The sequence below is a fragment of the Ochotona princeps genome, chromosome 3 (assembly GCF_030435755.1).
Source record: "Ochotona princeps isolate mOchPri1 chromosome 3, mOchPri1.hap1, whole genome shotgun sequence".
Classification (NCBI taxonomy): Eukaryota; Metazoa; Chordata; class Mammalia; order Lagomorpha; family Ochotonidae; genus Ochotona; species Ochotona princeps.
The window spans coordinates 31,470,224-31,487,129 of NC_080834.1; the positions used below are offsets into that span (position 1 = coordinate 31,470,224).

The 16,906-nt window shown below is 46.6% G+C and overlaps 1 protein-coding gene across 2 annotated transcripts in view; it reads right to left on the reverse strand.

Moving 5' to 3' along the window:
* The window catches only part of MORC3 (MORC family CW-type zinc finger 3), a 52,378-nt gene that overhangs the window by 3,035 nt on the left and 32,437 nt on the right, over positions 1–16,906 (reverse strand). Inside the window, exons 10-15 of one of the 2 annotated variants that reach the window (XM_004594115.4) lie at positions 14,599–14,703; positions 8,422–8,544; positions 8,249–8,323; positions 7,301–7,346; positions 4,880–5,046; positions 1,143–2,034 (exon numbers count right to left, since the gene is read on the reverse strand). In XM_004594115.4, the coding sequence (XP_004594172.2) occupies positions 1,143–2,034; positions 4,880–5,046; positions 7,301–7,346; positions 8,249–8,323; positions 8,422–8,544; positions 14,599–14,703 (1,408 nt within the window). Of the gene's footprint in view, positions 1–1,142; positions 2,035–4,879; positions 5,050–7,300; positions 7,347–8,248; positions 8,324–8,421; positions 8,545–14,598; positions 14,704–16,906 lie in introns of both variants that reach the window. The other variant, XM_058661650.1, reaches the window with a different exon arrangement.

Consider the following 16,906-nt stretch of genomic DNA (forward strand, 5'->3'; position numbering starts at 1 on the left):
AATCAAAATATTAATTACCACTACACCAGAAACAACTGGAATCTAGAACTGAGAAACTACAAACTAACACCTAGGTCGTGTCAATGTAACTGACATGCACGTCTCCTACAACACTCAACATCTCACTGTGCTTTCCAAAGGCTTCTCAGCAGAGAAACCCTTTCAAACCCGAGATAAAAATACTAGGTCAAGTACATCTGAAAGCAGCTCCCCGATTCTGAAGTGACAACATACGCAGAGGTTACCAATTGTCTCCTGAATATTTTCTCTGTAGAACAGACTACATTTCCCAGGAACTAAATCGCTGCAGCAACTTCCAGGAGCCAAACTCCTGTCCTTCCTGCTGCAGCTTCCAACAAGGAGGGACATGATGGCCCCTCCATGACAGAGAGTTGTTTGAGACCCCAACTGCAGGCAGAGTCCCTGAAGATCATGAAGCTGTTACTGGACATGAGGTATCAGGGTCACCAGCATTCAATCTTTGTTTTTTTTTTTTTTTAAGATTTATTTATTTTTATTACAAAGTCAGATATACAGAGAGGAAGATCTTCCATCCGATTATTCACTCCCCAAGTGAGCTCAACGGCCAGCACTGCGCTGATCCAAAGCCGGGAACCAGGAACCTCTTCCGGGTCTCCCACGCAGGTGCAGTCTCCCAAAGCTTTGGGCCGTCCTCAACTGCCTTCCCAGGCCACAAGCAGGGAGCTGGATGGGAAGTGGAGCTGCAGGGATTAGAACCGGCGCCCATATGGGATCCCAGCGCATTCAAGGAGAGGACTTTAGCCACTAGGCCACGCCGCCAGGCCCACCAGCATTCAATCTTAACCCTAGTGCAGGGCACCTCCATAAAATGATATCACCAGTTACCTGTCAGGGTGACGGTGAAGATGCAAAGCTCAGGGACTGTGTCACTGTCCAGCAACGTTCCGTGTACTACAGGACATGCACTGTACCTGACCACCACCCATTACCTTCCAGCAGCGCACGTCTCCTCAAAACACTCCAATCAAATACACCTTTACACACACCCCGAGGAGAGACCCAGTGCAATTCCAGATGCTTAATGAGCACACCATGACAGCAACTACAGTCTACTAACTGGTCACTCCTTCTAGCTGGAATGGACGGATGGCAGAACTCACCTCACTTTTAAAGCGATCTCGTTCAACACTGCATTTGTCCAACTGTCTAAACACCTCGTCAAGCTGCACAGCCATTTCATCCATTTCACTTTTACTCTCACTATTGGAACAGTGGCTGCATTCAGTCTTGACATGTTGCAAAACACTATACTGTTTTTTCAGCCTTTCTATTTCTTCCAAAGCTTGCTGATACTGAGATACTATATGGTCTGGACTTTCAGATTTGCCATTAATACTTTCAAGTAAAAACACAGCATCCGTTTCAGTGGACTGATGACAAGTTTCCTTCTTCACACACTTGTCACTCATTTCTAGTATCTTCTGTTGTAACACTTTGATTTGGTCAGTAAACATTTGACACTGACTCTTGTAATTCTCTCTTTCTTGAGTGACTAGCAGCAGTTCATTTCTCAGTTCACGCAACTGGCAGCCAGCGTCCTCTGGCGGCTTAGCCAAAGCTTCCTGGGTCTCCTGCCCACTGGCTTCAGCGTCTGCACAGGAGGGAAGTACTGCTGCGTCACTGGTGACACTTATCTCATGTTCGACACTTTCTTCCTTTTTCACCACTAAGCTTGGGACTTCGGTCTGGGTGGCCGCAGCAGTTCCCTGATCACACCTGGACGCTGAGGTGCTGGCCGAACCGGGCAGGCCACAAGGCTCAGTGCTACCCACGAGGTGCACTTCTACAGCCCTTTCTTCCACACGGCTCTGTTCTGACTTCACCTCAACATCGTGGTCCACTGCGGGTTTCGGCGTGCTGTTTTCTTCTAAAATGATGACATCTTCATCATCGTCATCATCTTTATGACCTGAATTTTCAAATACTGGATTGCTCAATCTTCGATTCTTAGCATTCAAAATTGGTGAGCGAATTGGAAGTCTTCGTTTCAAGCTGGAAAAAGAATTGTATTTAAAATATAAACATAAAAATAGAAATGAAATAGATGGCCTTGAAGTAACTGATCTAAAGCAAAAGCACAGCTCATGTCACTTTCTCAACTATCTTTAATTCTAAGACATGTCCATTTGTTCAAAAAATTTAACACAATACTTTGTACTGTACAGACCACTAATTTAACAAAGTGCAGATTACTGTCTTTTCAAAAAAGATTTATTTATTTTGAAAGTCAGTTATAGAGAGGGAGACAGATTTTCCATCTGTTGGGTCACTCCCCTGATGACCACAAGGGGCATCACTGAGCCAGGCCGAAGCCAGGAACCAGAAGCTTTACCTGGGGCCTCTCCTGTGCAAGGCAGGGACTCAAGCACTTATGCCATCTTTTGCCGATTTTCCCAGTTGGATCAGAAATGGAGCAGCTAGGACATGTACCGCTGCCCATAGGGGATGCAGGCACTGCAGTTGGTGCCATTAAACTGCAGGGCACAATGCCTGCCCCTACTGTCTGTTTACAGATATGGACACAGCCAATCACCGAGATCTCTTTGAAGAGTTAGATGTACATGCTAGCCCCTGCCAAGCATCTCTTCATATGACATTCTCCCAGCATTTCCACGATACATTTCCAAAACAGGAGCCCCTTCTTGAGGTCCTGAGGTCAAGGAATGGCATGGTCATATCCATTTGCCCATCCTAATTTTGAGCAACACTGAATGATCAAAGGCAAGCCATAAAGCAGACTAACAATTCCCATCCTTGTCACATGAGACAACTTTCTCTGAATTAAAAAAACAGCAATCACCTCATTTTCTTATGCAGTTTTACCAACAGATTTGGAAGGAGAGTTACGCTTATTTGCTGTTTGGGATGTAATGTGGATTTCAGGAAAGACGCCCCTCTTTCTCAGTCTTATCCATCTCATGCACCCTCCGACAGGAAAAGACATACAGGGTGTAACACAGTTCACATGATGAAAGTTTCTTATTCCGTTCGTGCCAGATATACAGGCTGGAAATGATTTTCTTAAAATCTTAACCCTCTGATTCCTGGTCTTTTGTAGATAACCTATGGTTTCTCCGTCATTGTGATATGCCTTGGAACAGATCTCCTGGATACTCTGCCCTGTATCTAGTGAATCTGAAGTTTTTTCTTGTTTTCTACTCCTCTCCTATCTGATTTCCCAAGTTCCTTACTTACACGCTGGCGAGCATCTGGGATGCTGGCACCGCAGGGGAGACAGTCTACTATGTCACCATGCTGGTCCATGGCAGTTAATTTTATTAAGTTAATTTATTTCATTGATTTGAAATGCAGAGTGCAGTGGCATGGGGGATTTTTCTTCTTTTTTTTTAACCTGCTGGTTGACACCCCAAATGGCAGCAAACGCCATGGCTGAGCCAGGGCTGAGCCAGGGCTGAGCCAGGGCTGAGCCAGGGCTGAGCCAGGCCAGAGCCAGGCCAGAGCCAGGCCAGAGCCAGGAGCTTTCTCCAGGTCTCCCACATGAGCGTAAGGACCTAAGCAGCTATGTCATCTTTTGCTGCTTTCCCAACTGCATCAGCAGGGAGCTAGATTGGACTTGGTACAGCCAGGAAATGAACTGGATCCACATGGGATGCTAGCACACTATAAGAAAGTAGCTTAATGCACTATGCCTCAGCACCAGCCCCAGTGGCAGGAAACGTTTAAAAATTTATTTATATTTATTTGAAAGGCAAACTGTGTGTGTGTGTGTGTGTGTGTGTGTGTGTGTGTAAGAGAGAGCATGAGAGAGATCTGTTTGGTTCTCCCCCCAACTGTTCACAATAGCCAGGGCTGGGGGCCAGGCACGAGCATTCCAACTTCACGCTCCTACACAGAAGGCAGGAGCCCAAAACCTTGGGCATCAGCATCATCTGCTGCTTTCCAGCTAAATGACCGGGATGCTGGATGACTAACACAACCTTCGAGAAAGTCAGTCTCAGAGAACTTGCAAGGCTGCCCTTTCAGCAAGACGTCAGCTGCACTCACAGTCACAAGGTCTGCTGGTCACCCCAGCAGCACACACCTTTTGTTTCGCTTCACCTGTGTTTATGCTACCACCAGCCAGACCAGACACACCCACTACAACTTTAAGATCCATTTGGGGCCAGTGTTGCAGATATCAGGCTGAGCTGCAACCTGTGACAGCGGCCTCCTCTGTGAGTGCCTTTGGGGGAAGAGCCAGCGAGTGGGAAATCTCTCACCCTTTAATTCAAACATACAAATTAGAAAAAAAAATCTATTAAAAAAAATGATGATCACTCATTATGAAGCTGTCCCTGATCATGCTAGTTGATGCAGCTACGCACTCAGTGCTATCCCGTATGACAGTGCAGGGTGCTGTGCTATCCCGTCTGACAGTGCAGGGTGCTGTGCTATCCCGTCTGACAGTGCAGGGTGCTGTGCTATCCCGTCTGACAGTGCAGGGTGCTGTGCTATCCCGCCTCACAGTGCAGGGTGCTGTGCTATCCCGTCTGACAGTGCAGGGTGCTGTGCTATCCTGTCTCACAGTGCAGGGTGCTGTGCTATCCCGTCTCACAATGCAGGGTGCTAATGCTTCAGGTTTTTCTCTATTTAGATATGCTCACCTCAAAACCAAGAATTTTCATATACATATGAAAGATACAATTTGATCAAATACCTCCATGAGTATCCTCAGCAATTTCTTTAAAAAAGTGACACACATGTGTTAGTGAAAAATTTAGATGATAAAAGCAAACAAATTTGTCATTACAACTTTCCGGAACTTCCTTACACCCCGCAGGTCAAGCAGAGTGGTATTTCACATTGCCCATACAGAAAACGTATCTTAGCCGCTGACCTGCTGCTCTCCGGTTCAGACAGGGGTGAGACACGATGATTATTTATGAGCCGTGCTGTGTAAGAATTTGTTGCCTCTGAAAGATGTCCCCTTGGAACACTTTCCTTTGCAGGAGAAAAGCTTCGACTTGAAATGGGGGGTGTCCGAAATAGCAGTTCAGTATTAATCTGGTGGGAGTGGGAGGAAGACAAAATTTGAAAGGAATCATTTGACTGTGACGTCCCAGGTATAATCTGCCTTTTCCCCTTTGAGTGCCATTTGGGCAATGAGCCAGAGAAGCACCAAGCCACACACAAGGCACCGAGAACTATCCTAAACCCGTGTTACACCAGGGGTTCCAACAGAGCAAGGAGACACATCCAGTCTACAAGTGATTTACGATTAATGTTACATTTGAAACTGTATGAACAAAATAAAACCACAAAGACTATGCCACAGTCTTACGTGGCCAAAAAACTGGAAGCATAAAGCTTTATTACACATGACCCCTTTACTGTATAACTTAAGAGACCTAAGAACTCACTTTTTTTTTTTTTTTTTTTAAAGATTTATTCATTTTATTACAGCCAGATATATACAGAGGAGAGACAGAGAGGAAGATCTTCCGTCCGATGATTCACTCCCCAAGTGAGCCGCAACGGGCCGATGCGCGCCGATCCGAAGCCGGGAACCTGGAACCTCTTCCGGGTCTCCCACGCGGGTGCAGTGTCCCAATGCATTGGGCCGTCCTCAACTGCTTTCCCAGGCCACAAGCAGGGAGCTGGATGGGAAGTGGAGCTGCCGGGATTAGAACCGGCGCCCATATGGGATCCCGGGGCTTTCAAGGCGAGGACTTTAGCCGCTAGGCCACGCCGCCGGGCCCAAGAACTCACTTTTTAAGAGAAAGTAAAAAGACAGTCATAAACACACTGCCTTTGGGGGGAGGAGGAGGGGAACATAAAACAAAGAAAGTGCACTCACCACAAAATTCAAAACTTAAAAAAAGAAAGAAAAAAGAAAGTGCATTGTTCTTTCCCCCTTCCTTCCTGTTTCTACCCTCAAATCCTTAGCATCATAGTAAAAACATTTGGTTGGAAAAGCCCAAGGACTTGGACTCATGCACACACGTGGCGACATCCAGAAGCTTCTAGCTTCTGGCTCCTGGCTTTGGACGGGCTCAGCTCTGGCCACCGAGGCCACTGGGAGTGAAGCAGCAGATGGAAGAACTCTGTTACTCCCTCTCTCTATGTAACTCTGCCTTTCACATAAATGGATTAATCAATCTTTAAAAAGCAAAAAACAAACAAGCAAAGAAAAACTGGAGAATTGTAATTCTAAGCAAACCTAAAAAGCGCAGCATACAGAACAAGAGATAAACCACCTACTCAGACTCACTCTCAGCCAAAGCTCTTAATACTGAACTCTGGCTGAGAAATGGTTGGCTGGCACTGGCACAGTGGGTAAAGCCGCCATATGGGTTTCTAGTATCTCATACAGGTGTCAGTTTAAATCCCAGCTGCTCCACTTCAAATCCAGCTCCCTGTTAATGGCCTGGGAAACCCACAGAGGATGACCCAAGTCCTTAAGCCCCTGACCCATATGGGAAACCCAGACAAAGTTTCAGGCTTTGGCCCTGGCCACTGCGGCCATTTGGGAAGTGACCCAGCAGGCAATCTGTTTTTTTTTTTTTTAAAGATTTATTCATTTTATTACAGCCAGATATACAGAGAAGGAGAGACAGAGAGGAAGATCTTCCATCCGATGATTCACTCCCCAAGTGAGCTACAACGGGCCGGTGCGCGCCAATCCCAAGCCGGGAACCTGGAACCTCTTCCGGGTCTCCCACGCGGGTACAGGGTCCCAAAGCATTGGGCCGTCCTCAACTGCCTTCCCAGGCCACAAGCAGGGAGCTGGATGGGAAGTGGAGCAGCCGGGATTAGAACCGGCGCCCATATGGGATCCCTGGGGCGTTCAAGGCGAGGACTTTAGCCGCTAGGCCACGCCGCCGGGCCCAGCAGGCAATCTCTCTCTCTCCCTCTCTTTTTCTGTTTCTGTGATGATTCCTTCCGACAAATAAAATGAATCTTTAAAAACAAGAAAAAAAAATGGGAAGGCCAGGCAGCAGAGTTCAGAGTGAAAGAAACACCTTGTGGTGTGCGTCTGCCTTAGCACATGAAAACGGCTCCACGCATGCCATGCTGTTGTGACTTTTCCCCTTAACTGCCCTATAGTAAGATCCTTACAAGACTGCGTGCCTCTCCTCAGAAGCTGCCTAACTAAATAATACCACCAAGCAGTCTGAGACGTAGGGTTAGGAAGCAAGGGTTGGAAAGGCCAGTGAGGACGGGTGGTCGAGGAGAAGTTGAACCACAGCATGCAAGTACTAGCATTACATCAGTATTAGTTAAATACCACGATACATCTATAAACTGCAAGGCTTACCCGAGAAATTAATTCTGGTTGCCTGATCCTGAACTTTTCCTTGTTGCTTTAAGGGGAAAAAAAATTACATTTTTGATTATTATTTTTCAAACCCATGTCCCAATGACATACCTGCCAGATCACTATATCAAATTACTTAGATTTCTTATTGAAGTAAGCTTCAATTTCATCATAACCAGTAGCCAGCTGTTATTCCTATGCAGGAGGATTTGTAATCCCCTTTTATCTCAATTAACACCCCTAGGACTGAACTAGAGCTTTCTGTCCCAAAGCCATGAGTGGCAGACCTCTGAATTGGAACATCACACAGCTATCGAACTGGTTTCTTTGCTTCCAATACCGCTGTTGGATTTAATGAAGGAATGGTGACAATAAACCAAAACCACTGGAAATGTCACGAACGTGTTACCAGTGTGTTCCCTGGCTGACTATCACTACGCAGCCTATCTCACCCCATTCCCATTCTTCCTCACATACTCAGATCTCTGAGGCTGACAAAAGGCACGGTTCCCTACACCTGCGAACCTTGCGCATCTGCCCAGACCCACGAGGACAAGGACTGACTTCCTGAAGTCCCTGACCCATCTCCCCCCTGGCAGAAGCCCTCTTTGCTTGGGCACCTCCCTATATTACTACACTGTATCTTCCACACACAAACTGTTAGTGAACTCCTCTCACCTTCTCTGCTGACTATAAACTTGTCAGCAGAATATTTACTTAGAGTTCATTCACCTGCGCATCAGTCAAAAGACAGATTCTCTCCTGCAGACAATCTTACCTAGTACACCAACAAAGGGCAGGTGGCTGAGCAGCAGCCCACACTGGGAACTTGGTATTCTGTCCTCCACAGCTGCACCTTTCCCGTTCTTCCAGTTTCGTCTTAGAAGAGACAGCAGCCAGGGCTGCAGACCCCCACTGCCTCCCACCATACGTGGAGAGGATACTCACCTCTTCTTGTAGGTCTTTTCGTAGGTGGGATGCACCAGATCCTCATCTTCAGGTTCTTCTGGAACTTCACAATTTCTGGTCAGAAAAACCACATGGCATTAACACGTCACCAGTGCCTAGTCAAGCCTCTTAAATAGTACAGTGTCTGCAGGGTACTACCAACTATATGGTACCTGAACTGCGGGTCAGGGTTATTGGAGCAATACCATTTTTCTGGAAGTTGATCTATCCCATCTGGTAATTTTCGCCACTTTAGACAGGAATCACACTGAACCCATGTCTGATCAGGACGTTTCCTTTATTATAAACACAATATAAAACAAAACAAAACATAAGCATAAGTATAAAAAATGGAGACAAATATCTCATTAAATTTTTATCATCGTGAAGCCAGTGTGATGGTGCTGCAAGCTAGTCTCCAGCCTGTGGTGCGGGCATCCCTTACGGGCATCAGTTCATATCCCATCTGCTTCACGTCCGATCCAGCTCCCTGCTTACGGCCTGGGACAGTAGTCTAAGACAGGACAAAGCCTTGGAACCTTGCAGCTGTATGGGAGACCAGGAAGATGATCCCAGCTCTTTGCTTTAGACCAGCACAGCTCTGGCCACTGTGGCCATTTGGTGACAGAATGAGAAAATGGAAGGCTTTCTCGCAAGCTCTCCCCTCTCTCTAAAATTTGTCTTCAAAATAAGTATTTGTAAAAAATAAAAATTCTTGTCTGCATTGTTCCTACCAAAAAATGAATGATTTCTTTCCTGAAAATTCCATAACATAAAAAAAGTTTATTGCACAGTAATTTGTACTTGTTAAAAGAACTGTTTCAGATTATCTTATATAGAAAAAGGTTGTCAGCAACTTCAGCACAGTGATTTAAATGTTTTACTTAACAGTATACTATTAAATTTGACAACCTAAAAATGTTTCCAAAAGCCTTGGCCAGAAATTTATTTGTTACCAGGTACAAGTCAAATGTGCAGTAAATTTATTGACACAACAAACCACTCGAGCACAAAAAATGACACGTTAGAAATTATTCTTGTCAAGAATTTCAGAATATTAATTTTATATTTCATTAATCTACCTTAATTTTATTTTGTTTAATGTATTTTTACTTATTTGAAAGTCGGAAAGACAAAAATCTTTAATGCACTAGCTCACTTCCCTAATGCCGTTTAACTCTGGACCTGGGTGAAGCCAGAATGCATGAACCACTGTGGTCTACAGGGTGAGTGGCAAGGGCACGAGTACTTGAGCCATCCCCTGCCGCTTTCCAGGGAGTGTGCCAGCAGTAAGCTGCATGCAAGCCTGAACCAGAACTAGAATGCTGCATGGACTAAGGATGTTGAAGAAGTGGCTTCACCGTTGCCCCAAACACCTGCAACATGCCTTTTAAAGCCAGTTTTCAAAAATCTTATTTACACATTAATGTAAAACTTTAAAACAATCCAGAAATTGACAAAGTAAAAATTAACACTTCATTTCAGATTACGACGATCTTTTTTTTTTTAAGTACTTATTCATTTTACTTGAGAGGCAGATTTACAGAGAGGGAGACAGCTTCTATCCACTGGTTCATCTCCCAGTGCCCACAGTGGCTAGAGCTGAGCTGATCCAAACCTAGGAGCCAGGAGCCTCTTCCCCATCTCCCATATGGATGAAGGGCCCCAAGGATTTGAGCCATTCTCAGCTGCTTTCCCAGGCCCGAAGCAGGAAGGTGAACCAGAAGTAGAGCAGCCAGGATAGGAATCGGTGCCCAAGTGGAATACCATGGTGCAGGTGGAGGATTAGCCTGATAAGGCACTGAATGGCTGCTAGCAGAAATTTATAGCTTTATATACAGATACTTGGGGGGGGGGAATAACACATAGAATCTACAGTGAGCATTGTAGCATACCACATTACATCACTATTTCAGATTTGATAAACAAGAGTAGAAAGCAAAAAGTTGAATCCTGCTTCTACTTTTATTCAGTTTCTAACACATGCCCCACAAGGCATCATACAATGGGTCAAGTTCTTGGGTGACCTGGAGGACATTCCTGGCTCCTGGCTGCAACATGATCCAGCCCCAGCTGTTGTGTGAGTTGGAAGAGTGAACCAGTAGTGAGAAGATCTGTCACTTGGTCTTAAAAAAAAATTCAGCGGGCCCGGCGGCTTGGCCTGGCAGCTAAAGTCCTCACCTTGAAAGCCCCGGGATACCATATGGGCACCGGTTCTAATCCCAGCAGCTCCACTTCCCATCCAGCTCCCTGCTTGTGACCTGGGAAAGCAGTAGAGGACGGCCCAATGCATTGGGACACTGCACCCGTGTGGGAGACCCGGAAGAGGTTCCTGGTTCCCGGCTTCGGATTGGCACAGCACCGGCCCGTTGCGGCTCACTTGGGGAGTGAATCAACGGATGGAAGATCTTCCTCTCTGTCTCTCCTCCTCTCTGTATATCCGGCTTTCCAATAACAATAAAAAAAACTTTAAAAAAAAAATTCAGCTTAAAACAAATGACAGGAACCGTGGCACAGCACGTTAAGGTACAGACATCCCATATCCAAGTGCTGGTTCAAAGTGGCTCAGTTTCCAATTCAATTCTCTGCTAATCCACCTGGAAAAGCACCAGATGGTGGCCCAAGTACTTGGGTCTCTTGTTACTCCTGTGGAAGACGCAGATGGAATACCTGGCTCCTGGCTTCAGCACAGATCATCATAACCCAGCAGGGGGATCTCTAGCACCTTGTCTTTCAAACACATAAACTTGTTTAAAGAAAAATACAGTGAGAAATGCATGCAGTGAACCTCAGCCTTGTTTTCCACTATGTACGAGTGTAGACGGATTCGCTCACTCAGTTACAGGAATATCAATATGCATATGTCAGAAAGTCCTTGTCAAGCACCAGACAACTGGAGGAAGTGTCATGAGAACAGAAGCTTATACGAAGGAGCCTGGGTAGTATGTTCAATGCCACATGATTACTTAGTCAGCAGAATTAGAATCTCAACTCAAGTTTGGCTTCAGAATGTAATTCTACCACACTCAGAGTTTTTCACAAACAGTTAGATGTAATCCATTAGTGAATCATGAAATTAACATAATGGGTGGGTCTCAGGACGGGGCGTCTCATGCCCAGATCCCGGATGCCAGCCACCACCTGCACGCCTGCTGGCCGCCCGGCCAGGAGCTCTGGGTTTTAGTTCTTTGAATCGCTGCTTAGGTAGCTCCAGGATGAACCCAATGTACCTCTGGGATGTGAATCAATCCTTAAAATTTCCAATGACAAAGTTCTTCCTTTAAAGAACTTGTAATCACTTGATAATGCTGAGCACCAAACACCACTTCATGCAAAAGCTAAGGCTCGGAGCCTGTCCAGCAGCATATCCTATTATCTGTCATGATGATGGATCAGCAGATGGATCAATTTACGTAGGGCCATGACATTGACTAGCACTCGAGAACCATATCCGGGGGTAGATTCTGTGGGGGATTTGTGGGCCAAACCCTGTGGCAACTCTAGCCCCATTGGTTAGCAAAAGAGTTGGGGTGGTGATGGCCTAATCTAAGTGTGACCAAGGAGCTTGCCATCAATCACAGATTAAAGAACTGACAACACTCTGGACTGGTCAAGGCAGCAGCACCCAAATGTGCATACTGAATAGGATGTGGGGTAGGCCAGGCTGCAACATTCACCAGCTCATACAAGGCCAAATGGAAGGCCAGACTGCCCCGGGGACTGGCCTAAAACCCAATGGCATGTGTGAGAACTGAGTCTGGGAGGGGATCAAATGGAGGAACTTGGGAAACTCCCCTGGCGAGTCATAGCTCCCGTTGGTGAACATATGGTCCAGACCTGGGGGTCAGACAAGAGGGGCAAAGTAGCTCCAACAGCTGGCTAATGTGTGAACTGGTAATGGAATGGGATGTACTGGGCAGGACTGAGCAAACCTTAGCCCACAAGCAAAACTAGAAACCAGATGGAGCACAGGTCATGCCAAGCTAGGCTCTTGCACCTACTGGTCTGCGTGAGCCAGGGATGCTAAGCCACAGTGTCTAAGGCAGGGGTTGGGACAGGTGAGGGGTTTGAGCCAAGCTGAGTCAGAGCAGCCACTGGCATGCGTGCACTCTATGGCTGAGAACAGGCCCAGTTGGGGAGCTAAGGGGACACCTTAGCTGGGTTGAGGTTCCCACCAAGGGGCGCGTGGGCTGGAATGGGGGCTGCGTTCTGATCAGGAAATGGTTGTAGTCTCCCTTGGCACAAGTGTGGGCTGGGACTGGGTGCACCAAGCTGGGCCAGACTCCAACACCATCTGGTGTCCTGGAGGACCAGGGTAGATGTGGGACGGACTAGGAAGGGTCTCAATCCCTACTGAGCCATGTGTGAGCCGTATGTGGGTATGGACAAGCCGTGGCTGGGCTGAAACATCCAACAGCAAGAGCCAGTTTGGGTTGAAGGCCAGTCAGGAAAAGCCACTGTTCCTACTAGGACAGGAAGTGAGCTGAGTAGGGCTGGCTCACGGACGCCTGGTATGTGCAAAATCTGGCACTGGGAGAGGTTCTGATGGAGGAGCCTGGGCAACTCCTCTGGCAGGACACAGACCCTGCAGGTAAGTGCAAGAAGCATGATAGGAAACAGCCCAGAACAGGCCAAGGAAAGTTTCCCACTGGCATACATTTGGCATGGGTCGGGGGCAGACCAGGCTGAATCAGTTCATGTCATCCACTGGCAAATCCAAGCACCAGAACAGAGTGTGGGTCGAGCCAGGTTTGGTCGCGACAAAAACCAGCGCACAATACGGAATGCCAAGGTGAGGCTGCTTGTACCGGATGTGATCACAGCACCCACCCAGCACGCGTGAGAACCAGGAAGGGAGGGGGCCAAGCTAGCAGGGGGAATATGGGAGGTTCCCTTGCTGGACAGCTACTCCCACTGGAGAGCATGAGCTGGGGTGAGGGCAGATCAGACTAAGCAGGGCTACAACACCTGTGGGCCTCATGTGGACTAGATCAGGGAAAAGCCAGGCTGGGCTGATTATTCCTGCTGGTGCAAACAAAATTAGAGTGGGTGAGCGTTGTTTGGGCTTAGCGCAGCATCAGCTGGCAGAAGCTGGCACTGGGGGTTAATTCTGTCAAGTCTAACCACAGAACCACCTGAAGAGTGCCTCATCTGGGAGTGGGAGAGACCTGGGAGGGAAATAGTGGGCTCCTCCCTCTTGGTTTACCACTCCCACGGGAGGGCATGAAAACTAGGACAGGGGCTGGGATGGCTAGACAGAGAGGCACCCTACAACATCCGTGAGGGCTGGATAGTGGAGCTGGTTAGATGGAACTAAGCTTTAATACCCATTGACATGTGCGGGAGCCAAGCAGGATGTGGGACAGACTGGACTAGTCTGCTACACATACTAGCAAACCAGGGTAGGGGGCGGGCCTGGTGGGGATTATTGTGGGTCGCTCTGACCAGCCTGCAGCTCCCACTGGTTTATGTGAGAGCCAAGTATGTGCTGGGCAGAACCAGGCTAGGCTGCAACACCCATTGGTTCCAGTGGAAGTTGGGGCTGAAAGCAGAACCAACCCAGCAATTGCAACCACCAGCTGATTGGGATGATGGACTGTGCCAGGCCCTGTGCTTGCTAGTACATACAAGAATCTGGTCTGGGAACACCTCAGACAAAGCTTCTTTGGGGATCTCCCCAATCAAAATGCCGGACTCAGAACTTGAACACAGAAGACAGAACAAGTCAATCAACCACCTTAGCTATATGTTGGCAGCAAAATACTGGGCAAACGGAGACTCTATGATGGACTATGTCAATCAGTGGATTCTTCAACGACCTCATCGTGCGTGGAGTGGTGAGACTGGCAGCGATTCATAACTGGTGAGCTATCAAAACCAGTTGAGCAAGAATCTCAGAGCATGCTCCACATCTGGGACCTGGGGTAGGTGGGAACCTGGGTGGGGCTTCTCCTTACCTCATATTCCCCTTTACCTCATATACATGAAGGAAACAATATGGAAATAATAGTCTTACCCACTTTCCTATAGCCCTTGAACCTTTTTACCCTAATTAACTATGTAAAGATCGTCAAAAATATAATTAAAAAAAGAAATGAAAATTAACCTAATGGGTCAAGATGAACAATTTTTCAACCAGATTGTAGCAGTCTAATGGATAAATACTGCTTCCTGAATGTATACACAGTATATCTGTCTACACCCACTCAGCTATTCTGTGCTGTGCTGATTCATGTTGCACAAAGTCTTACCATGCTAAGTTAGAGCTGTAACCTTGTAGAATATTCTACAGATACCACATTTTAGTATCAGAGTGAAGTTTTTCTTTTTTAAAAAATATATATACTCACTGTATATCTTCAACTGGCAAATTTAGAGGATATTCTGAATTTTTCTTCACTTTCATTTCATTCCAATAATCATTCAGCTTATCTCCCAGTGCTTGCATTGTAAGCCTTAAAGGAGTAAATTACAACATCCATTCAAGAAAAACTGTAATATAGAAATAAATCTTTGCAAATGCAAGAAAGCATAAACCATCTATTTATACAAACACATGGACACTGTGAGGACTGGAGCCTTCAAACTCGGAGCAGAATATCTGAAGCACAGCAACTGTCCCCCAGGACACTTCTCAGTTACCTAGGGTCATGTTGAGAAACTGCACTCAGGGCGATCCAGCTCCTCTGCAGTTCAACACAACGAATAATCGTACAACCTTCAATTCCAATTAGAACTCCAACTCCTGGGATGTAAAAGTAAAGTACCAACAGGAATGCTTCAAAGCATTCTGTCCCACAATAAAAACTCTGACCACTTCTTTATTTTCTTTTGGACAAGCAGAGTGATAGACAAAGAGATTTTCTATCTGCCGGGTCACTTTGAATGGCCCCAACAGCCAGGGTTGGCACAGACCAAAGTCGAAAGCCCAGAGTTCCACTGGGGTCTCTGACCTGGATGCTAGGACCCACACAGCTGCCTCCCATGGTACATTGAGAGGAACTCAACAGCAGCAGAGCAGGCAAGACTCAACCAGAGCTCATAGCGGATGGCCATGTCACTAACCACATTCCAGTGTCAGCCCAATGTGAACTTTCTGTTCACTGGTTAAGATGTCATTTGCAACACTGCATCCCATAGTGGAATGTCTGGGTTCAAATCCTGGCTCTGCTTCCAATCCAGCTTCCTGCTGTACATATCCTTACAGGCAGCAGGTAAGAGCTCAAGTACCGACATCTCTGCTATCCCGTGGAAGACCTAGCACGGGTTCTGGGCTCTTGGCTTTGGCCTGCTCTGGCCCTAAAATTGCAGGCACTTAGGCAGAGGCTGCCGGTATGTGGTGAGTGAACTAGTAATGGGTGCTTTGCAAGTGAAGCGAAATGAAACCATGTCCATTGAACACAAGTCCTAGAAAATGTAAAATTCTGAATTTAAAATAAAGCTTTAAAAAAAATCAAGACTTCAACATTTTCTACTCTGGCAGGTTACTATTAGACATGGCTATTACCTTATAATTATCTCTAATTTTCCCCCTATTCACTTCATTTATTTATTTGCTGGATAGAGACACAAAGCAACACTGCGAGAGAGGGAGGCAGGGATTGGATGACTAATTAAAAGAGCCATCAGCCAGAACTAGACTGAGGTCAAAGCCAGGAACAGGGGCTCAAGCGCCATCTCCCATGTGAGTGGCAAGCACCATCTACTTGAGCCGTCACCACTGCCTCCAGTGTCTGCACTGGCAAGAAGCTGGAGCTGGAAGCTACAACACAGCTTCAAACCAAGGACTCAGACAGGCCGGCACGATCTTAACCAGCGCCTAAGCCTTGAGGCCAGGTTCCTACTACCTCCTGCTTTAGCCTTCTCCAACAATTCCCCTTATCAACCATAAAGGTCAAAATAAGAACAAATCTTTCCTCCTAAACTTGGTATTCCATTTTGACTCTTCACATCTCTTTTGCTGTTGTTGGTCTTCTTTCTTCACATCTCTCTTCACAAACTTTGATTCCTCATGCCATGAGACTGTACAAGCTCCGGTTGAGAACCCGTCTGGAAGCAGTACCTGCAAAGCCCCAGGGTCTGCACTGAAGTACAGCCTTACTCAACAGGCTATTACAGTCTCTCCACCTGCCAGCGAGGCGCACAGGGGTGCGTGTACCGCCTTCGCTCTCGTCAACACCTGCTACAGCCTTCTCACCTTCACTTGCTCCACTTCTGGCCCATCATGATCAGCACTCCTGTGCCCTACTGAAAAGGTCACGAAAACAGCTTTTTTTCCTTTTTGGTTTTCATTTAGGGTGAAGACACTTGAAACTGATTTTTACTCCACAAGCAGGAGTTTTAAGTAAATTTTGTCCACATGAACAGTTAACTTATTTAGCATTCAGGAAAGCTAATCAACAATCCAACCTTTGAGATAAAAAGCTATTGGTTCGTGTAAAAATAATCAAATGGCTCAGCACTGTGGCACAAGGTTAAGCTGCTGCTTGCAAAGCCACCCTCCCACATGGGTGCCATTTAATATTTTAGCTGTTTCACTTCCTATCCAGCTCCCTGCTAATAGCCTGAGAAAAGGAAACGATGGACAAAGTGTTTGGGACACTTCCACTCACATGGGAGACCCAAATGAAGCTTCCGGCCTCAGTCTGGCACAGTCTG